This window comes from Onychostruthus taczanowskii, unplaced genomic scaffold (assembly GCF_017590055.1).
Source record: "Onychostruthus taczanowskii isolate IOZ18803 unplaced genomic scaffold, ASM1759005v1 scaffold247, whole genome shotgun sequence".
In the NCBI taxonomy this organism is placed as follows: Eukaryota; Metazoa; Chordata; class Aves; order Passeriformes; family Passeridae; genus Onychostruthus; species Onychostruthus taczanowskii.
In genome coordinates this window covers 95,229-117,575 of record NW_024499763.1, presented here as the reverse complement: position 1 = coordinate 117,575, position 22,347 = coordinate 95,229, and the positions used below count along the sequence as shown (strand labels likewise).

Here is a 22,347-nt window from a genome sequence, read left to right as displayed (position 1 = left end):
ATGGACTTCTGCAAAAGAGCTATCAATTCATTATCGAAAGAAAATCCGTGCTTAAGTGAATTAACTGATGTGTGTGCAAAAGTTGGAACAGATTCATATAACATGGCTTTGTTAGCTGATCCTTTTTCATCTGCTGTGGGTTGTCACATTGGTGTTATGGATGTGGCCACATAAGAGCAGATTGTCCCTGCAAGCTGAATTCACTGGGGACACATCAAAGACATAGAAAGATTACTACTGTGGGAAATTGTAACCAATGTGGGAAGTCCAGTCACTTGGCCAAGCAGTGTTGGTCCAAGTTTAATCTTAATGGACAGCCCCTCAATGAGCAGGGAGATGGGAAGGAGCACACAGAGACAAGCATCTTCCCATCACCCAGTGCGAGCCTATGTGACCAGTTAACTGAAAGAACAAGAGAGTCAGCAGGTATGGATGCTTCCACTGCCATCACAGTAACTGTAAGTTCATTACAGGTACATAAAGTTCCTCTTGAGGCCTATGGACCTATAGGGAGAGGGTTAAGTGCTCTGTTGCTGGAGAGATCAAGTGCAACACTACAAGGCATTTTTGTTCACCCAGGTGTCATAGATGCTGATTTCACAGGACAGATATTGTGCTATGGTGTCAATGCCTTCTCCTCCTGTGTCTATCCTAGAAAACACTCGTATTGCCCAACTTATACCTTTTAAGTCTTTTGTTCCCACAACAGACCCAAGGACATGAGGAGACCAAGGCTTCAGATCAACTGGACAACCTCAGGTGTACTGGACTCAGGTCATCTCTGAACGGAGACCAAATATGGTTTGTACACTCTCAATGCCTCGGGCAAGTCCATCTTATATAGAGGTCAGTGATATGGTAGAAACCGTAGCAGACATTGCTGTCATTTCTACAAACACATGGCCTCAATCATGGCCTACCAAGGCTGTAGGATCTGTTGTTGCAGGTCTCGGAGGTACCACATAAAGTTATCCAAGAAGCCAACCCATGTTGATTAAAAATTGTGAAAGCCAAACAAGCACTATACGTCCCTATGTTACTGCTCTCCCACTTAACTTATGGGGTAGGGATGTCTTATCAGCATGGGGAGTCAGGATGGCAATGGATTTTTAGCTGGGGTCACTGTAATAAAGGGTGTAAACCAGCCTACCTTAGCCTTGATATAGCTCACTGAACAGCCTGTGTGGGTTCAACAGTGGTCCTTTGAAAAGGAAAAATTAAATGCCCTTAAATTCCTAGTTCAGAAATAATTGGCTCAAGGTCACATTGAGCCTTCAACAAGCCCAGGGAACACACCTGTGTTTGTAATGAGAAAGAAATCAGGAAAATGGAGATTACTCCATGATCTAAGAAAAACTAATGCTGTTATGGAGGGTATGGGTGCTTTACAGCCTGGAATGCCATAACCTACTATGATACCTGCCAATTGGGACAAACTGATTGTTGATTTAAAGGATTAGTTTTTTACTATTCCTTTACACTCAGATGATATCCAAAAGTTTGCCTTTACAATACCTTCCATTAATCATGCAGCACCAATTGAACAGTACCAAAGAACAGTGCTCCCACAGGGAATGAAGAACAGCCCCAAAATTTGCCAGCAGTATGTTGAACGGGCACTTTAAATAGTGAGAGAACAATTTCCAGTGGCATATTGTTACCATTATATGGATGACATCCTAATAGCAACACTAACAAAAGGAGGTCTTTTACAAATATGGCCAGAATTGATGCAGGCACTACAAAAATTTGGCTTACAAATTGCACCAGAGAAGGTACAACAACAACCACCATGGAAATACCTGGGAGTCAAAATATTTGATCAATCCTCAAAAACTTCAATTTTCAACAAAAATTCAGATTTTAAATGATGCACAGAAACTTTTGGGTATCATTAATTGGGTAAGACCTTATTTGGGATTAACCACCCCACAACTGGCACCTTTATTTTACATCCTTAGAGGGGAAAAATTAACACCAGAGGCAAAAACTTCACTTGAATTAGTAGAACAGGCCATAACAAACAGACAAGTGTATCGGATATGTCCAAAGGTTTGTGTTACAGTATTTGTTGTTATTGCCGATTTATATCCTATGGGTATCATTGGACAACAGGACACTCAGTGGTCAGACCCACTACTTATTTTGGAATGGGTTTTCTACCACATCAACCTAAAAGACAGGACCTTCCATATTTGAATTAATTGCTCAATTAATTATTAAGTATTGCCAAAGATGTATACAATTAAATGCCAAAGACCCTGCAAAAATTATACCTGTTGCACAGGAATATTTTGAATGGTGCTTTGGAGACAGCACAGCACTGTGAAGTGCTTTACAAAATTATTCAGGACAAATCACCTTCCACCTACCTAGTCATAAACTGTTGAAATTAAGTGGGTCCACTGAATTGTCACTGAGACCACTGAGTCGTTGTACACCACTGAAAGGTCTCATTGTCTTTACTGATGGTTCTGAGAAAATGGGGAAAGCCATTGTGACCTGGAAGGAGGACAAGGGGTGGCAAACACTCAAAGGTCAAGATATTGGATCATGCCAATTACTGGAGTTACATGTTGTCACTATGGCTTTCCAAAAATTTCCTCACACTTCCTTAAATATTCTAACTGATTCTGCCTATGTTGCAGATACAACACAAAGATGAAACCAAACTTTACTGAAAGAAATTGACAATGCTGCACTATTTGAACTGTTAAAAGATTTGTGGCATAAAATCAAAGTCGGAGTATGTCCTTATTATATTTTACGCATTTGGAGTCATACTCATTTGCCAGGTTTTATAGCAGAAGGTAATGGTTGGGCTGATAGGTTAGCTAGCCCTGCCTGGACAGCATGACAACCTGACATGCTGACACAGGCAAGAGCATCCCACACCTTTTTTCATCAGGGTGTTAGAGCATTACAAAGGCAATTCTTACCAACACAGAGGCATGCAAGATTGTTAACTCTAGTGCTGACTGTCAAGGTCACATTACACCACTGCAGATGGGGGTAAACCCCTGTGGTCTGCAAGCCTTACAAGTCTGGCAGACAGATGTCCCCCTTGTTTCTGAATTTGGATGCTTACAGTATATGCATGTTTCAGTGGACACCTTTTCATCAGCCATATGGGCCTCAGCCCACACAGGGGAAAGAAGCTGTGATGCTATCGCACATCGGAGCTGAGCCTTTGCTGCTGTGAGTGTTCCCAGTACAAGAAAAATCAATAATGGTGCAGCACACATTTTGCAAAATACTTGGCACTTTTTAAAACTCTGGGGTGTGTTTCATCACACTGGTATTCCTCATTTCCCTATGGGACAGGCCATTGTTGGGTGTGCCCATGGCACCTAAAAGCGTGTATTTGAAAAACAAAAGGAGGGAATGTGTGGTGAAACCCTGCAGAGTAAGGTAATATCTTGGTTTGAAAAGATAGGTTCCTCTTAAGGAAGGCAGTAACCTCCTTGAAATGGAAAATGTAAACACTTTCCAAATTATTATAATTTTGAAATTAAGATGCTTTCAGGCGAAGATATAGGAATAGGAATAACAGTTCTTTACTCGGAAAATTAAAAATATAAGTGCAATAGTACAAACAAAAAAAACCCCACTGACAGAGTCAGAGTACAACCTGACACCCTGTTGATCAGGGTTAAATCCGATTGCATGGTGGCTGTAGTCTTCTTGGAGTGACAGGTGTGGTTTTGCTGAAGCAATGCTCTTGTGGAAGGGTGTCGTTTTCTTCTGAAGGTCCAGTGGTGGTGTGGATGGACCTGGTCTTCCTCTGGGAATCCAATGAAGAAGAAAGCTGTTCCTCTGAGAATCTAGTGGGAAAAGGCTGTCTCTGGTGTTCTAAATCTCAGATTATATCTAGGTAGGAATGCTTGACTTCTCCCCCTGGGCAGAGCATCTCACAATGAAATGATGTAATTTTATTAGTCATGCAGTGAGATTCAATGGCCCGTTAACAGAAGATATTTCCTGGAGGGAGGATTGGTTGTGGAAAAGATAAAGAAAACTGCTCAATTAAAAGAAGATAACTGCCCTACTTCGAACAGATGGCAAATAGAATACTCATCCTTAGCTACATCTTTCAACTTAAGACAAGTAATTAAAGCACTTTACACTTTAAATCACTTAACAGTACATGCTAATTCTCAGAACCCTGTCATTTAAAATAATTTTTTATCAATGCAATCTTCCAGAAACATTCAGTCACTCAAACCTATGGTATTGGTAAAGAACCTCCTTACCAATAAATGGGAAGGTCCATAGGACCTTGTTACTTGGGTGTGTGGGTAGGCCTGCATTTCCACCGACATTAGCATCCGACGGGTGCCTGCTTGGTGTGTGCATCCTGCTTTACACTCTGCTTGAGATCACCCAACAATGTCTCCCCAACAATCCCATGGCAGACATTGTAGAGCAGTAACTGGAACAACTCCAGGCAGATGTGGGACCAGTGGAATGACAGTCTACCTCTACCCGTAACTTTACATAGTCTCAAGAAGTTTTATTTTGGGAATAAAACTAAGCACTTGGATTTGTACCTTTCAATGGAAAGAAACAAGCAAAGCGTTACCCTTAATTGTTTTTAAGGTTTAACAATTTGAAAATAATTTATATGTTTGTAAAATATTACCCATAGTAGTTTTTAAGGTTTAACAGTTTTGTAAGAAAGTCGGGTGTTTGTTGTAATTGGGTTATGGTTGTGATGAGTTCGCAGCATACCACCCTGCGAAGCTGTTCCTGATGGCTCACAGATTATATAATCATGATTGTTCTGTATATTATGCTGTGTTTGTCTGCATCCCTGCCAAGGATGACAGACACTGCCTTTGTATTTAAAAACAAAAAGGGGGAACTGTCATGTCTAACTGCTGGCCTGGAGACCTTGCAGTTTAATTAATCATGATTATAATTTTATAACTGAAATGTAAGTAATTATATAATTACCTTAATTATATCACTTGACCGATCTGGGCCATTGGGGAGCAGGTCTAGGCTGATGGGGACGTGGGCACCTTTGGCCAATTAGCTGGGTGGCAACTAATTTAGCCAATCAGAAATAACTATGCAGACTTTCAAAGCCATATAAGGCAAACAGCTCTCAAAAATTTGGCTACTCTCTCATGAATATGGAGTTTTGTTCCTGTAACAAATGTCCTCCCTTGCAAAACTATATCCTCATTACAGCTGTGTAATCCCTTTTTTAAAAAGTATGACTTTGGTGGCATCTGTTAAAGTTGAGCTCAGTTGCAACCGTCTCTCAAGTGGATGCCGATAAACCAGTCTGCGCAAGTACCTATAATCCAGTTTGTGTGTGCTCTCCCTCACTTTTTAAACTCAGCTAGTCAGAACAGTAAGTGTTCAAAATATTCAGGCATGAATCATCACAAAAGTTACCCTGTCTCTCCTTTCAAATTCGACAGAAGTGTTAAACAAGACTCTCATGTCACTTTTCAGAATTAAATAACGTCTGGAAGTAGAATTGTCCAGTATATATTTAGAGTTACATCTTGTTTTTATAGTGCTTTTACATTTGTTCAGACTAGAAACAGTTGAAGACAGATTCGTCCACTTCTGTAATCTATAGCCTTCTTTACTCTCTTTCAATTGGTTTGACTTTTGCAAATATACTTCAAGAAGTCTCACAGAACTGCATAGTTATTATGCATAGGTATAATTTAGGATTCCCTTAATAATAATGACTATTTGGAAGATTATCTTAATAAACCCTGAAAAGGCCAAACAAAATATCAGAAATTGAATATAATCTTTTTTTATTCATTCATCAAATATAGAATTCTACAATATTAGTTTTAGATCAGAACTACACATTACATACAGAAACATGAATATTTGCTTTTTACTCCTGGCTCAAAAAGGTTGAACTGCCATCACCCTCAGAAAATTCAACATAAAGTACACATAAAGATAAATTTGCTACAAAATCTAATTAAGCAAGTATATGCAAGCTCTAAAATGCGATATATATTCAAGGAGTATTATCAATTTAATTTAGTTTAATTAATTTGTTTAAATGTTTAAATTATTTATTCACTTTTCACTTTGGCCACTATGAATGTTACGACTAGGTATGTGGAGTCTTCTTTTAGCTCCATTAATTTCATTGAAGGAAATATCTACATAGTAGATTTAGTAATTAAAGACAAATTTAATCAGGCAACATTTTACTGGAAAGTAAGACACAGTTAAACTGTATTTAGTTTAAATTATTTTTTTAATTTAATTGTTTTTAGTTAAATAAACTGTTATGTAAACTTTTCACATTTTTCTTCTCCCGCATTGATTCCTAGTGTTTGAAATCTTTCAGCTCTGCATGTCTCTAAATGTTCTAAATTCTCTAAAATGTTAAGAATATAAACTTACCTTTAAAAAACCCCACAAAAATCCAACAAACATTTGTAGCATGATAGCTCTAAAATGTCAAGTGTTTTAGCTATTGTCTTCTCTAATATGGCCTGCAAAGCTGGTTTTGCTCTACATCTGGAGTGCATGTGCCTTGTAGACAATTATTACTTAATTCCCAGTCGTCTGATTTTCAGTTCAGCACATGAAATTATTAAATTAAATCTGCTTATTTGGAACAGACTGTTTTTCTCAGGAGTGTTAATCATCTACAGCAGCCCTTGACTGAAGAGGGAGCAACTGCTCAGGAGCTGGTGATTAAGCGCAAAAAAGAAGATACAAGATTATCATTGACTCTTTTTGTAAGCAATAAACAGATTGGACAATCTCAAAAGTACAGTTCAGACCCTAAGATTTAAAATTTAAATTTCAGTCCTTTTGCTTCTCCACTTTAACTGTACTTGTTACTGTTCATATTCACCTTCATATTCAAATGACGACTCAAATTAATGTTAGACATAGACCAACAGAGAAGTGAACTGAAGCTGCGAGCAGCAGCATAGTCACAACACTAGTGGAAAAGAAGCACTCTCTCTGTCTGGCTGTCAGTTATTCTAATTGGTTACTTAAAAAATATATTACACAGCATCAGCTTTGTTGCTGGAGAAAATGAAGGTTTAGAGAAAACTATTTTTGCTGTATGAAGAATCTATGAATTTGAGATTTTGAAGAGAACCATAAAGGAGTGGTTTCTTCACGTAGGAAGAAAAATAGGAGCATTTAAATTTTTATTATATGTTCTAAAAAATGCCAAGAAATCCATAGTAGATATGTCTTTGTTATGAAGAATTTCTTTATCTCCGCATACCTGATGGGAACACTGTAATAGGTAAAGATAATTTGGGTTGTGGGGACATCAGGCATAGAAGAGTTATGATAAATGTTAACTAGATTTTAGTGTATTATAAAAATAAAAAAATGTATTAAAAATGTGTATTTAAACTTTTCATTCTAATGACATTTCTAAATTTTAAAATATAATGGGAGTCAGAAAAGTGGCAAAGAAAAATGAGTACATACTGAAAGATCCATGTTTACTCACACAACCCAGTGACTGCTTCTAAGTTTTACAAGCTCAAAAAAACTATGTAAGAGCAAGTGATTTCCTCTATGTGGCTTGTAGGCCGTCAGTAAAATCAATTAACATTTACATACCCTCTCTTCAGGATATATAGCACATATAGAATAGACAGAATGGATTTCAGATTGAGTTTTCAAGAAGGATTTTAGGAAATTATCAGCATTTCTATATAGATCAAACAGAACATAAAGACATCTGGAAGTATGTCTATCAGGTCTCTAAGGATGATGACACTTGGATCTCTACCTGGAATGGAGAAGTTTCATGTGAAAATTAAATATACTGCTGTTGAGATCGGCAGGAGAAATGCGGCACGCAATATGAGTGATCAGCCAGTCTCAAAAGTTTATTGAACAGGCACACATATTTATATTACTGTTAATAAGGCTAATGCATATTGCAAAAAGTGAGCTCATTATTGGTTAGTTACTTCAGCTAACTACGCCTACTTCTACATTCTTGTGGTTACTCTGTTGTGGCTTTTCTTATCTTTTCTTCATTTTCCTAGCCAACGATCCTCTCCCACAACCTCATGGTGGAGCAAGGGCATAGTGACCTTGCCAGGTTTGGACACTGACTGCTGACTCCTATCCTCATATCCTTCTTGCTTAACTAATGGTATTATTCCAGCATGACCTTTGTCAGCTAGCTAAACTGTCCACACAATCCTCTACATACTGCTATGTATACTATAAACTCTCCAAATTTTAAAATAAAACTTTAATTTAAAAAATATTATTTTTAGAATACTGTTTCATATTTTTCTTTACAAATAAAAAGTCTTCATCCACAAACCTTGTTAAGATATTTCATAATTTACCTGCATCTAAATGGGATGATCAAAATAATGCATCTTCCCGTAATTCTTATGAAGAAGTTGATGTTGGAACATTGTTCAGAAACTCCAGTTCTGAACATTTTACTATATAACCATGATCTTGGAGGTTAGGATTTTTTTTCTTTTTTCTTTCAAGGATTTTTCTCCCATTTGTTGCCTAAGAGATTATAACAAGGGTACTTAAGAGAGACAAAAGATGTAGCCAGTGAGGAGGAGGAAGAATACAGTGTGCTACCCAGCTGGTGGACTTTCTCTTTGCAAGTGCAGAGATACCACGAGATTTTGGCTGAGGGGTGAGGGCTCAGCTCCTCACTCTCTCTTGCTCTCAGGACCAGGGGAGCAGATGGTGCTGTTGCTGTTGTGGGGAGAATTCCCTGCCACTGTGGAGTTTGGTCCTTCACTGCTTCTTCCTTACCGTGAGTGAGCCTTTGGTCCTAACAGTGGCCATTGAACTGAGACTTTATTAACACCACTCACCATCTACTCAGGTGCCCCAGAGGAAAACCTAGGACCCCAATCCCTTCCCCTCCTCTGCCAAGGGAGTGTCACACAGCTGTTGGTGGGAACTCAACTGCTGCTGTCTGGCCCTCTCTTTTCTGCTGCAGCTTTGAGGATTTTGCTACTCTTTAACGCCCCACAGCTCCTGCTATGGCTGTGGAGTTTCTGCTACATTTTGTTTGCCAGCTCGGGGTCTGCTCTCCTCTGCCATTCCAGCTTGCTGCTCTGAGGTTCCCACTGCAGCCCATTTTGCCATCTGGGAAGGGCACCGGGACCAGCTGCCTCCCATGAGTTTGTAAAGGAAGCCCCTTTCTATCTCTTCCCCCAGCAGTGCTGCCATTAAACAGTGCAGAGGCAGCTAGCCCCCATGCTGCAGCGCCCCCTGCAGCCTCGGGGGAATCATCGCACCGGCCCTGCCCAGCCAGGAGCCAACAGCGCCGCTGCTGGCTGTGACTGTAACTGCATCAAAGGGGACAGTGCCGCAGCCCAGAGAAGCCTCTTAATGGCTTTCTGTTCTTTTGTTTGGTGTTGCTGCCATTGTGGTTGTTTGTTTGCCTTGTTACATATGTATATATATGCATATCTACACACACTAGTAAAGAACTGTTATTCCTTTTCTCATAGCTTTGCCTGACAGCCCTCTATTATCAAAAGTTATAATAATTTGGAGGGAATGGGATCACATTTTCCATTCCCAGAGAGATTCCCACCTTCCTTGGCAGACACCTGTCTTTCAAAATAAGACTCAGGGATACTGATCCATAGCAATTAAAAAAAAATATTCCTAAAACACATTCTAAACATAAATCACATTATTCTAGTGCTTGTTTCTGAAAGACTAAAAAATACCCCAAACACAGAAATAAACCAACACACACACACATACAAATTACCAAAACTGTGAAAATCTAGAATATTGAGAACAGTCTGTTTTCAATTGTTTGGTCAATTAAATAATCTGTGTTAAAATGGAAGTTTTCTAAAAAAGATTGCATTTGATTTGTTGTCTAAATTTTTTAGAAAACATTAGAATACAAATTTTTTTGTTAGCTCTACCCACAGCTATTCAACAGCCAGCCTCATTCTTTTCCTGCTGAGGATTAAATGGATTTGAACTGAATGGAAACTCATGCAGTTCTACTGCTAGAGAGCATCCATCAAAATGCATGTATATGTGCATAATTCCTACTGTGCCCTACAGATTTTTCCAGTGCTAAAGTAAATGAGGTAAAAGGAAAAACTAAATCTCACTCATTCTGCAGTACCAAGCAGTATCGGAAACTTCGTAGTCTATAATAACAGCTGTGAAATGTGCATACGCCCACAAAAAACAGACAGGAATTTTGAATGCTTGGTTTTTTTCCACAACTTGGTGAATGTTATATGTATGCAAAAAGCTTACATGGAAAGTCTGACAATAGTCCCTCTATACTCCAATAAATTCTGTGGAAGATTTGAAAGATTTTGTAGAGATATTCTAATAATTTCTGAGTTAACAAATTGGTGGAGAGAAGATCACATACAAAAGGTCACCTAAAAAAAAGGCATATTTTGTGCTTCTTTTCCTCTTGAAATTTTAAAAGCCATACCAATGCTGGGATTGAAAACACTTATTTTTTAAGTATTTGTGGCTGTATCTGATGACAGAAATGTATTTTTTGTAGAAATTAAACTCTTAACAAAAGGTGGCGGAAAACAAGACTGAAAGGGCCTGGCAGAAGTTCCTGTTTGCACATCCAATAATTGTTTTGAAAAGCAAAACAAATAAAAAACCAAGACTTTCTTCCTACATTACAAAAGCTGTTTACACTTATTTTCCAGTGTAGACACAAAAAGTTGATTTTACACCTGTCACAGGGGAGTATTACAAGGTAGCAATGGGAAACAAAGACACACCGACCTCCTTGTGCATATGAAGGAAATGGCTTTATTGTAGAAAACACCTCCCATATATACCTTCAGCTTCCAGTGGACATAAGCAAAACTTAACAGAAGGGCACCCATTGGCTGCTCAGCTGCAGAGCTGCTGTTCCATGCATCTCACCAGCCAATCAGCTTCTTGCTCACATGTTGTCCATGCATCTCTTCCCACAACTGCTTCACATCCAACCACCCAGCCTGCTGCTGTGTCCTCCCACAGGGCTTTCTGGTAAACAGAACCATTATCACCTTTTAACAAACACAATCCATATCCCACATTATAACACCCCTTTTATAGGGAAGGGTGAACAAGCAATAACTAATAATACAGGGAATCTCCAAAAGAGGATCGACTACATCTGCAGAGGAAAAGGAAAAAAATAAAGTATGTTGTGTCAAATGAATTGCTGAGTGATGGTACCTGAACTGAGGAGATGGAAACTACTGGAAAGGAAGGACACAAAATGGAAATGACAGAAACAATTAGATGAGGTTGTCAGAATTTCTTAAAGTGCTCTTAAATAAATGAGTCTTCATCAGTAATCCAATCTACCAGTTAAATTAACACCTGGAAGCTATTAATTCCACAAAGGGAGAGTGGCAGGGATGAGAGAGAGAGAGAGAGAGAGAGAGAGAGAGAGAGAGAGAGAAAGAAAGAAGAATAGGGAGAACACAGAAGGGAAAATACAGATCGCCATCAGGAATTAAGTTACGCTATGATCTTATCTTAATGCCAACACTATTACATTCTTGATCAGAAAGTGCAATAATCATGAAACAAAAGATTCATGGGAAAATTAGAAATGCTAAAGTGTGGGACCAAAAAACCAGATGTTCAGAACTGCACAAAGAGAAAACATTGCAGAAGTAAATATATTTTTTCTCTCGTGGAAGTTATTACAGTGACAAAATATTTTAAAACTGTACACATATTATTGTAGGAAGTTGACATTGTTCAAAGTAATCCATTTAACTCATTTACAGATTCATCCTAGAAATAATTTCTTAGCTGACAATCACTCTGAAAAGGACTAAGTAAGAGTCCATCCATGGAATGCCTTAATTGAGCTAAACAGTTTTAGAGAGAACTTTCCAGAGAAAAGGGAGTAAATTAGCAAGTTAATTACATATGATAAGTGATCTATATTAACCTACTGTATAAAACAACAACAGTGAAGAGAAAAAAATATTCAAAGGCAGATCCAGTGATACTTCATTCATTCATTTACCTATTTTAAGCTGAAACTCATTATTAATAGAGCAAGCTTTATACTAGCTTCAGTAATAATTTAATCAAGGCATATTCATAAGTAATTGATCATTTTGTAACTGCAGTCATTTCATAGCAAAAGTTCAAACATAACTTTCATTTTCTGGTTTCTAATTGAAGACTTATAAATGAAACTGTATATAACACATTTAGCAATTCATTAAAAATGCTGAACTCAGAATTGCTACTGTGCCATCCTGTACCACTGCCTGCTTTAACTGCACTGTACACTGCTTTTCAGTCAAGCAAACAATTGCTCTTTCAAAATGAAAAACAAAAATGCATGCCTGGTCTCAAGGAGATATGCATTTTACTGCATCATTAAAGAAAAATGTGCCCTCTATGATATCAAAAGACTAGCAGTATGAAAAAATCAACACTTCATTGTAGAAAAATGTACAAATGATCGAAAAAAATTCCTCTTTAACAGCAATGCTATAATAGAGATCCCATAAAGACCTGGGACATGCCACATTTCAGAAAGCTCTCCACAAACCCTCTACTCAAGAATGAATTAAAAACTCCTCCCACCAGCCAGGGGAAACCAAAACAGCCCAAGATGTTTTTAATGATGATTCTCTACAAAGTCCAGAAAATCATCAGGTGAGTCCTTCTGCAAGAATAAATGTCAAATAAAAATGAAGGTTTTAAGCCAGTACTTTTTTTGGTCTTTTCTATAGATGGTCCATGAGAAACTTTTTACTTCACCTCCCTCCAGTGAGATCATCCTCTCTTACTACAGAAATTAATGTGATGTTAAAAATTAGGATGGTGAGGCTATACTGTATGATCAGATGAGGAAAAAGACTGAGAGACTGTAGGTTTTTCACACAGAAAATTATAAAATACTAATGAAACACAAGAAATATGTTATACATCTGCTTTAATAGATTTAAATCACTTGCATATCCCTTTTTCTTTACCCTGTGCACATCCACTTGAGCTTATTTTAGTAAGACATTTGAACTCTGTCTGCTGCATGTTTTTGAGTCTTACCACTATGCTTGCCACTTTAACTGTTGCTTTTTCATTTCCATGTGATTGCCAACATACAAATGCCATCTCCTCTAATTATCTCTATAATCTTAAGAGACACCCTGCACTTAACTACAGAGGTGTTGGAAAGCAAATTACTACTAGTGTGATCCCAAGTCTATCTCACAGCAGAATCTCATCAATTTTCATGACTGTTTGTGTATAACCTGCAATACATGTGATGGTACAGTAATTTATTTTTTACTTGTACTTTTTCCTTAGGGATTATGCCGGCTACTTATATTTAAATTTTGATGTTACACAAGTCTGATCGTGTTTAGGCCAGTCTAAGCGAAGGTGCCAATGTCTGCAAACGATTTTTACTCATAAACCTTGTCTGATATCCATCCGGTAAATCTTCCGAAATGCTCTGGTGCCATGTAGAAGCGGTGGGAACTGGGCACACAGATGACCGCGGCGACTCCCAGCGGCCCGGCCGCGGTTGATGCACGCAAGGCGCGCTGCTGTTCCTTAGCGGCGGCCACGGTCTCCCGGAGCTCTCGCATGCCTGTTCCCTTGGGAACACCGATCAATAAAAACAAGTCCTAGCTAAACCCGGGAACGAAGCTCAAATCAGGTGGTGTCAGACCTACCTCTACCCACCACAGCACTGAGTGAGCCGGCCTGCCCGATGATAAGGGGGGGGGCGAGGTGGAGAGCGTGCAATGCAGTACGACACTCTACAGAGAATAACGCCCCCTCTCTTCGCTGCCTGTTGAGGAAAGGAGAAGCGGGGCGAGAGGAGGGCGCTGCTCCTTCGGATCGCCTTCTCGCCTTGCCTGGGCTGAAGAGCCGCCACAGGGCGTAGTCACCCACGCCGACCCGGAACTCGAGTAGGCCGTCAGGACGCCGGCAGCGGAGCCGAGCCGGGCCGGGCGGGGCGGGGCGCGGCACCGCCCACCACCCTTCACCGCAGTCCCTGCAGTGGCGCCCGCTCTGCGCACGCGGGCGTACCGCCGTCCCGCCCTCTCCTCCGCGGCGCCTGCGCCCTTCGCCCCCTGGCCTGTGTGGGGGGCCGCGCAAGTGCGGTGGCTGTCGGTACCAGCGTGGGTCGTGGTATCTCCTGCGCTCTCTCTGCCTCTGCTCAGCGCCGGCCCCTTCTTCCTTCTGCAAGGCCCTGCAGGCGGTTTGAAATTTACCGCAGTCTCTCACTCGAGTTCTCGATGTGGCCGTAAGCGCCTGGCGCTGAAGGGGAGGAGGCAAGAGTGCGGGGCGGGGAAGAGGAGGGCGGCCTGGAGCGGAGCGGCTTGTCTGCAGCTTCGGTTCCCCCAACCGCTCACGAGGAACGGTTGGTACGGGACGGTGGAGAGGGTTAAGTGAGGTAGCATTTCCCTCGTCGCGGCCCGTGGACGGTCCGTGTGTGGTGGGCACTGTGGTCGCCCTGGGGCGGCTTTTGCCACTGTTCCCCTATCTCGGCGGAGGGAGTGAGGGAAGGAAGGATCCTGAAGTGATTCCGGGATCTACGAGCCCCTCACACCCCTGGAAACGGTGGAGGGAAGAGTAAAACAATTCTCTCCTCTCTCCTGAGGCGTCCCGGTTCTGCGGCAGGCTGGCCCGCAGGTAAGACTCCCTGGGGCCCAGGCAGGGTAAGGGCGAGGGCCGGGAGAAGGAAGGGTGTCATAGACACAAAACTCGGGCGACGAAGCGGGGCGGGAACCCGGTTCTTCAGGTTTGGAGGAGCGGCTCAACCGGAACTCGTTGGTCAGGTCGGCGAGCAGAAGTAGCAGCTTGGGGTGGCGGTGTGCGGCCCCTTCTGTGTGGCCGCGGTGGGCTTGGTGCGGGCGGACCAGGGGAAGCCGAGCCCGGCCTGGCCCGAGCCCTTCCGGCGGGCTGCTGGTGCTCGCCGGGCGCGATCCCTCCTTCCGATCCGCGGGAAGGTGCCGTGCGCCCTTTGGGGGCTGAGTGGAAACGGCGAAATGAGGGAAAAAGGAAGATGTGCTGAAATCACAGCGGTGTGTGTTTCGGTGCCTCTCTCCTACTTGCTCGGAGCACGTTACCACGGCTTCGCTGTTCCCGGAACACTAGGGCGTGCCCCCTCTGCAGCGAGCTGCGTTGGAAGTCGGTCACTCTTGCTGATGCTTAGTCGTTTGGTTTTTTTACATTTATTTTGGAGCACGCTGTTTTATTTTTAGTATACCCTGTTGCTATAATTATAAAGACGTTGTTGAGGGTGATAAGAGAGATGAGCACATTCATGAGTTTGGAAGGAGCCCGAAAACAGCTCCGGACTGTGATCTGCTCAATGTGTTTTAAGTGATTTTCCGTTTGAATCCTAGCGTGACTCTTTGAAGGGCAGTGTTATGTATTTCACTGATAATAAAAATATTTTGTAGGTGAAGTAGTACTGTGTTGACTTTATATGATATACTCAGTGATTTTCTCGTTTTAGAGAGACCTACATGGATTCTTTGCTTGAAATGAGGTCTAGGATCAATTTTCTCCCTTCACAATATCATTATTAGGGTGAAACATCTCTAGAGATATGGGGGGGCGGGAGGTTTGCTACAAAGTGGCAAATCAATTAAATCAATGTTTGTCTGAGCTCTTTAAACGTTCATTGTGTCTTGGTTGCGAAATGATGTAGTTAAATGTGTTGTGGCCCAGAAACAGTTGCCCTCTTAAAATACATTTGCTTCCTTGGTTAATGTAATTGTTTAGTGGTGACGTAAGAATAGATAAAAGGTTCTTTAGCAGTACAAAAATTGTTTGACATACATGACATAATCTTCCTATTGTTTCCTGTTACTTGGGTTTGGAGGTATTTAGCTTAATTTGAAGTCAGTCTTACCTGAACTGAATTCTTGGCTATAACTGGAAACTTGTGAATAGAAGATAGTTGTGTGAAATGTGTCAGGTGTAGCTTGTTGAGCTAAACACCAGTGTTTCTTGTGAATTGACTCCAGAGGAGCTTTTTTTTTTTAGTCTCCTTCTCTCAGAAGATGGCATAGTATTTTAATACATGTGAACTTTCAGAAAGTGCTGTTTAGACTCTGTAATGGGGATCTGTAGAGCTTATTAAGGTCTAGATTTTCACATAGCATACAAGTTGGCGTGTGCATATACCAAAAAAACCTAGATCGATATAATACATAATTGAATAGCTCTAGTATCTAATGTAAGCAGAGTATAAGAAATAACTAATAGATTTGATACTGTGTTGTTGTTTGTAAGATCCTAAAGTGAAGATGTGTGGTTTTAGTAATGAGTTATAGCATTTTTGTAATGCTACTGGATTGCATTAACTATTTTCAGAGAAAGTAATTCAATTTTATTATCTTAATATCTGGAAACTAGGTAATGTGTAATTGTAGGTATGGGACAGTTTGTGTTTATGCGTTACGTGCCCTGCAAAATAGTTTATGTAAGTAACACTGTCTGCTTGAGAAGGTGATATTAAAGTTCACATTTCCTTGAGCTAAGCCAGCAGTATTAGATCTGCTTTAAGGGAAGAGCTGAAGGGGTGTTTACGAAAGAAAGGTCAAGTGGACATAATTGTTTCTAAGCCTACTGACTTAGCTATCATAGCAGAGAGCTAGTCAGCAGGTATGATGTCAGCTGATGGTTTCCTTCAGCTGCTGTTTCTTCTAAGGGGTACCCAGGACAATTTCTTTCCCTTGCTGCAGTAGCTTTTCTTAATTGTACTGTAACTGTAGCATGAGTAGGAAAGAGGGTAGGACTGTATTAAATTGGTTGGGGAAAAATATTTTAAATAGTTGCAACTTGTTACAGCATGTGGGTTGTTACCATGGGGCACTCCATTTCATTAAAAAAAAAAAAAAGTGGAGCCTCAATATAGCAGCAGTGTTTGGTTTTTGAATGAGCAATGAATCATTCTTTTGCAAAATGTCAGGGTACTCATTTTGGAAAAGCTTTAATTATGCCTTTTCATAATTTTTTGTAGTGCTCATTTTAGTACTGTCATCCCCTTATGTTTTAAAGTTCCATTTTAATTCTTAGTTTGTTCCTGGATTGTCAGCATTTATAGCAGCACTGATTCTAGAAAAGTCAATCCGTGTTACACTGCTTTTCTGAAAGTTATGTATGCTTTATATTGTGCCCCTAGAGATCCTCTGGTGAGTCACCATTATAAGAGCTTTCCAGATGCTGCCTGTAACTGATGATAATATTGTGTATGTAATGTATTTTTTGCAGTAATGGTATCTGCAGTTGCAGCTGTTGGAAAGTGACTGGTGGAGAAGTCGTACTTCATAAAACAAAGTGCTACTACTTGAAATTTTAAGACATTGTTTTGGAAATTTGGTAATTTGCAAAGACTGGTGAAGTCCACCCAAGACAGCTTGGTAGGTCTAGAAGTGTCTCGTAGTTCTACAGGGCTGTAGGATGCTTCTAGTACATTGACTGTCTTGCAATGCTTTATGTGTGCCAGTGCTAGTCAGGCACTGTTCACTTCATGGATACATCAGGCACTTGCAGACTCTTGCAAGCTGCATAATGGCTTTTTGGTTGTTTTAACTGGGGACTTTCTGTTGGTCTCTAACTTCATAACACCAGCAAACTGAGGGACTTCCAACTCCTTCTAAGGAATTGTAATTCTCTTGCTAAATACCATAAACTCATAAGAAATTGTATTTCTCAGATTTTAAAATGGCAAGTAAACTGCAAATATACTGCATTAAGGGGGTGGATTGTGCAGTTGTCTAAAGAGTAAGTTTTTTTTTCCTGAAAAAGCTGACATAAGCTTGTCCACTCAGAGCAGAAACTTTGTGCTAACAGTTTTTGAAATGGGCCATGATTAGAGATGAAAGATGTCTTAAAACAGAACCACTATTCATCAGCTGGAATATCTTTGCCTCCAATATAGTTGTAAGCACTGTAATCTTTTGGCAGATTGTAATTATATGCTTTTCTCAGTCTTTGCATTTTCTCTTTAATGTTAGCCTCTTTCACACATAGTAGCAGCTCTTTTTTGGCAATAGTTCTTGTCTCAGTTAATATTCTGAACAAGGTTATTCTGAGTGAAAATTCCAAATGAGTCCTTAAAATTATTGCTTTTAAACTATTTCTTTCTCAGTGCATTAAAACCTAATGTATTTCTCTCTCTTCCTACATGCCCCTTTGTTGGATCATGGTCACCCTATGATCATGCAGCCCTTTTTCTTGCATGGGTGGTTTTGGACCTATGTGCAAACATTAATTGCAAAGAGAGTACCCTTGTATGGGGTCTTTCCTCTGAAGAAGACTCTTGTGTCTGTCTTGCATAATTAAAAATTTTTCTTTGTCTATTTGTTTTGTATCCTTTGAAGTTTGCTTGGACAAAGATTGATGATCAAGCAAACAAGATTGTGGTTTCCAATATCATTATGCTCCTTCTCAATTATGACTGCAGCTGTTGTAGTACTAATACTACTGCATTCAGATTCAGTTGCTAAAAGGCATTAGTTCTAGAGCAGTGCTGTTCTTCTCAGTGTTGTTGAATTAATTATACAGAGATGGTGTCTACACAGGTGAATTTTAGTGATCTTGTAGCCTTGCTTGAAAGAGAAAAGGGGAGTTTTGGTCTGTTATTTATAGCCTGTTCGCACTAAGATATCTGGATCCTGTGTATGTAATGCCAAGTATGCTGGCATACACCCAGGCATTTAGAACAGGTGGTGCCATTTGAGGTAGTAAGTGATAGGCCCTGAACTTTTAGTGTAGCTTATTTTTTTTCTCTAAGACAAATCAGACTTTTTTCTAGGAAGCAAAAAAGAAACAAGGAGAACCTTTAGTTGGAAGGTAAAATGGAGGAGACTAGACAGCAAAGACTTGTGGAAGAGATAAAATGTATATATGCCTGAAGTGGAGACAAATGAGAGGGCATTTGAAGGATTTCATCTCAGGTCTTCTGTTTTGTTTGGGGACTTCAGACACTTCCGTGTTTTGGAATGAAATGAAAGAGGATGCCACTTCATCGGTTGGGTAATACAATGTGCTACCACGCCTATAGAATTAGGCATGTAATAGATGTGTCTCAGGAATTTTTAACTGTAAATGCAGCAGATATTATAGTGTTCTTTCCTTTTGTATCTATCTTTCTAAACCATAAAGGACAATAGCAAACTGTTCTTTGTCTGGTTTTGTTTTGGTGTTCTCTTAGTTTTTGTGAAAATTCTAATGTGATAGCATGTACTAAATTCTTTATCCCATGCAGAAAAAGAACTTCTTATGTAATCAGAAAGTTATTGGAGTGAAACATCTCAAAAGTATTTCTGCATGTCTGTGAAGTATTGATATCTTATATTTTCCTGAGAAGTAATAATTATATTTATAGTATTAGGCTAATTAGCATTTTAGGAATATATCTAGGTTTCTGTAGTACCGAACTTAATAACAAGAAATTAAATACTCTGACACATGTCAGCCTAATTAAAAGTTAAATGGAATGGAAGAAATGGTGACAAGACTCTTGAATAATTATTAATTATTATTATTTATTAAAACATCTAATTAAAGAAAACTTATACTGAGGTGTAGTTTCAAAATTGAGAACAATAATAAGTGTAGAATCATGTATTTTATTTTAGGAAGATTCTTTGGAGGTCATCCTTTGCCCAAAGTATTGTCAATTAGAAAAGGTTTTTCAGAGCTATGTCTAGTTAAGTTTTTACCATCTTCAGGGATGGACATTTCACAGCCTCTCTAGGCTGGTGTTTAACTGTTCTGTTCTTCAACTGCAGCATCCACTATTTACACATGATTTCTGCTGGAGATGTGGACACTCTAGATTTGTGGGTATCTGTGCTGTTTTCTAATATGTGCTGTGCTATGTCCCAATGCATATGCCAATGAGAGCATACCTGACAAGCTCACATTCACACACTTAAGGTGTGTACTGACCACCTGCTAGCTGGAGTACAGGATCTTGCATCCACTAGGAGGGATGCTGTATTGGTTTAGCCTGGGCAGATATCATGCAGTCAGTGGGGTGACTTCTGACAGCATCAAACTTGGGTTTTACTGATGCTGTTATCTATCCAAAGTTACTGCTACTGTCACTACTGTTGACTTTGGTTTTATTTTCAAGAAGATTCCTTTACTTCAAACAAGTGCTTCTGTCTGATTTCCTGGTTTCTGTTTAATATAATTGACAAGCCTCTTGCTCTGTAACATGACCAGGTTTGGGGGCCTGTACCCTGTCAGGCAGTTTTGCTTATTTCATTCATGCACACAGATTCCCATCTTCACATTTGTTATTATCCAGACAATTCTGCCAAGGGTGGGACTTGGCAAGCACCCACCACTCTCACCTGTGTCACTAAACAGCGGCTCTAAAGAATTGTTAGTCTTTCCTGTGTTCCCCATGTCCTTAGAATAGCCTTTCTCTTTGTCCTTATCAGCCTTTGCTAGTTTTGGCTTCAGTTGAGCTTTGATTTTCTTAATTCTTCCTTGTAGGCAAAGGCATCATCTCTGTATACCTTCTGGGTAATTGTCCTATTCCCTTTTGTGTATTTGGGCTCAGTCAGGAGTTCTGTGCTCATTCTAGTTGAGAAGCGTGGTAGATCGCTGGCAGGGATGCCACACTTGCCTTCTTCCACAGTGACTGAGATGTAGTGTGTTTCCCTAATTTAAAGCATCAGCATCTAATTTTTATGAAATTAGTACTCTGTAAATTAATACTTCCTGTAAACTGGACATAACTGTACTAAAATTAGCTATATTTTAGCTAGAAACCATTACATTCCCCAAATCAGTCTGCCAGCTGAGAGCATTTCACTGAGTTAACAAATCAAAGTTTGTTGTCTATTAGAAATGGTATGTTGTTTAGAGGATGTCAACAAATGCAGTTCAAGTCTATGGTATGTGCAGTTATTCTGCAGTTTTTACTTATGTGGTAAGTACTTTTTAAAGCCTTTAATGTGTCAATTAAAATAATTTTGTGCTTAGTGACTTTTTAGTAGATAGATTGGATTTCTGTTCTTATATGAACCTATTTATTGTAATAAACATTTCATGATTTTTCTTGTGGCTGTATAACATTGTTAAAGCCTTCTGTAGTACGGGTAGTATTATTTTGTGTTCATGTAACTTTTAGTTGCTCTTAATATGTGAAGTCAGCTAATAAGAATTACTGAAAAAAGATGCAGTTTTTTTGATACATTCAGAATGTGGACAGCAGCTTGTTGTTCTGCGCTTAAACCCTTGTCACGGAGATCTCCAAACTGTTTGTGCATATATTTGTCTAAATTTACTTGAGTACAAGACATAAGTTTACTTGCTTCTTTTTAAGACTAAAAATATGGACTCTTACCAAATAGAATAGCAGTGACAATACTGAGCAGATGAAGACTAGTAAAATACCTGTAAAATTTGAAGCAGAGTAAAAAAATCTTCTTGCTTGCAAGGAAAAGAAAGGATTAATAGTATAAAGTTCTTACAGGAAGGGTGATGAAAAGGTGTAGAAGCTACAATATAAGTGAAAAAAAAATTCTTATGATGCTACTTGGTGTCTTTCAGTGCCAGAAAATACCTCAATATATTTTGGCTTTGTGATTGCTGTGTAAAAGTCATAAAGTAAAAACTCTGCTTGTGCAAAAATAGCCATCACTTTGGGGTTTTTTCCTCCTTCCTTTTTGACTAAACTATAATCAGTTACTGAGTCTTTGCTAGTCAGATCCAGTAAGAAAGGTAGTTGTTCCAGTTCAGTTTCAAAAGGATAGTCAATACTAGATACCTTTTAGATCTCTTCTTCCTGCAAATCGAAGTTTTTATTATAACTAAGGTGTTTTCTCAAACCCTGTGTAGGATACTTATCTTGTAAAATAGCTGGACTACCACCAGATTCTAGCTGACATTTGAGAGGAGCTGGATGTCTGGAAGTAGGATTGCTTTAGGATATTTGAAAAAAACATTTATAGTTGTGTTTTTTGAATTTTTTTTTTTTTTTTTGGTGTAACATTTTTTTTGATTGTGTCTGCATGGGCTGTGTTTTGTTTTGTTGGTCATTTTTATATGCTTGCAATTTATAAGAGATTTCTGGATGAAAAGTAAGGGTATATGATGGTAGTATGTTTCTCTCTTCATTTCCGAGTTTGAGAGTCTTATTAGGTAAAATAATGGGGTTTTTTGCATAAGGGTATCTATTTCTGCTATAGTAAACCTTCTGCTTTAGAAGACAGCAGTTCAGGTGCATGAGAACAGCTATGTTAAAATGTAAGTCACATCTACCTGTTGGATGCTTAGTAAAGTTTATCTGTTGAGTCTTTTCTGCGTTGAGGAGAACTCTAATGATCATGCAAATTTAATTCTTGAACACTTCGTTGTCTGTAGGGTTTT

General features: G+C 39.5%; 2 protein-coding genes across 31 annotated transcripts in view; one reads left to right on the top strand and one right to left on the bottom strand.

Moving 5' to 3' along the window:
• Nucleotides 1-10,762: 10,762 nt before the first annotated feature.
• On the bottom strand, nt 10,763-20,376 carry LOC121336812 (serine/arginine repetitive matrix protein 3-like). The gene is made up of 6 exons (XM_041406309.1): nt 20,322-20,376; nt 15,054-15,152; nt 14,764-14,972; nt 13,668-14,481; nt 13,407-13,582; nt 10,763-10,995 (listed from the first exon to the last, which is right to left on the bottom strand). Exons 1-6 carry the CDS (start codon nt 20,374-20,376, stop codon nt 10,861-10,863), a joined length of 1,488 nt encoding a protein of 495 aa, XP_041262243.1. The 3' UTR covers nt 10,763-10,860.
• LRRFIP2 (LRR binding FLII interacting protein 2) overlaps nt 14,250-22,347 on the top strand; it is a 58,555-nt gene continuing 50,457 nt past the window's right edge. For 9 of the 30 annotated variants that reach the window (XM_041406265.1, XM_041406282.1, XM_041406275.1 and 6 more), the window contains exon 1: nt 14,474-14,634. The gene's annotated coding sequence lies outside the window, so the exon portion shown is untranslated. Of the gene's footprint in view, nt 14,635-18,749; nt 18,994-22,347 lie in introns of those variants that run through there. The other 21 variants (XM_041406271.1, XM_041406266.1, XM_041406270.1 and 18 more) reach the window with 12 other exon arrangements.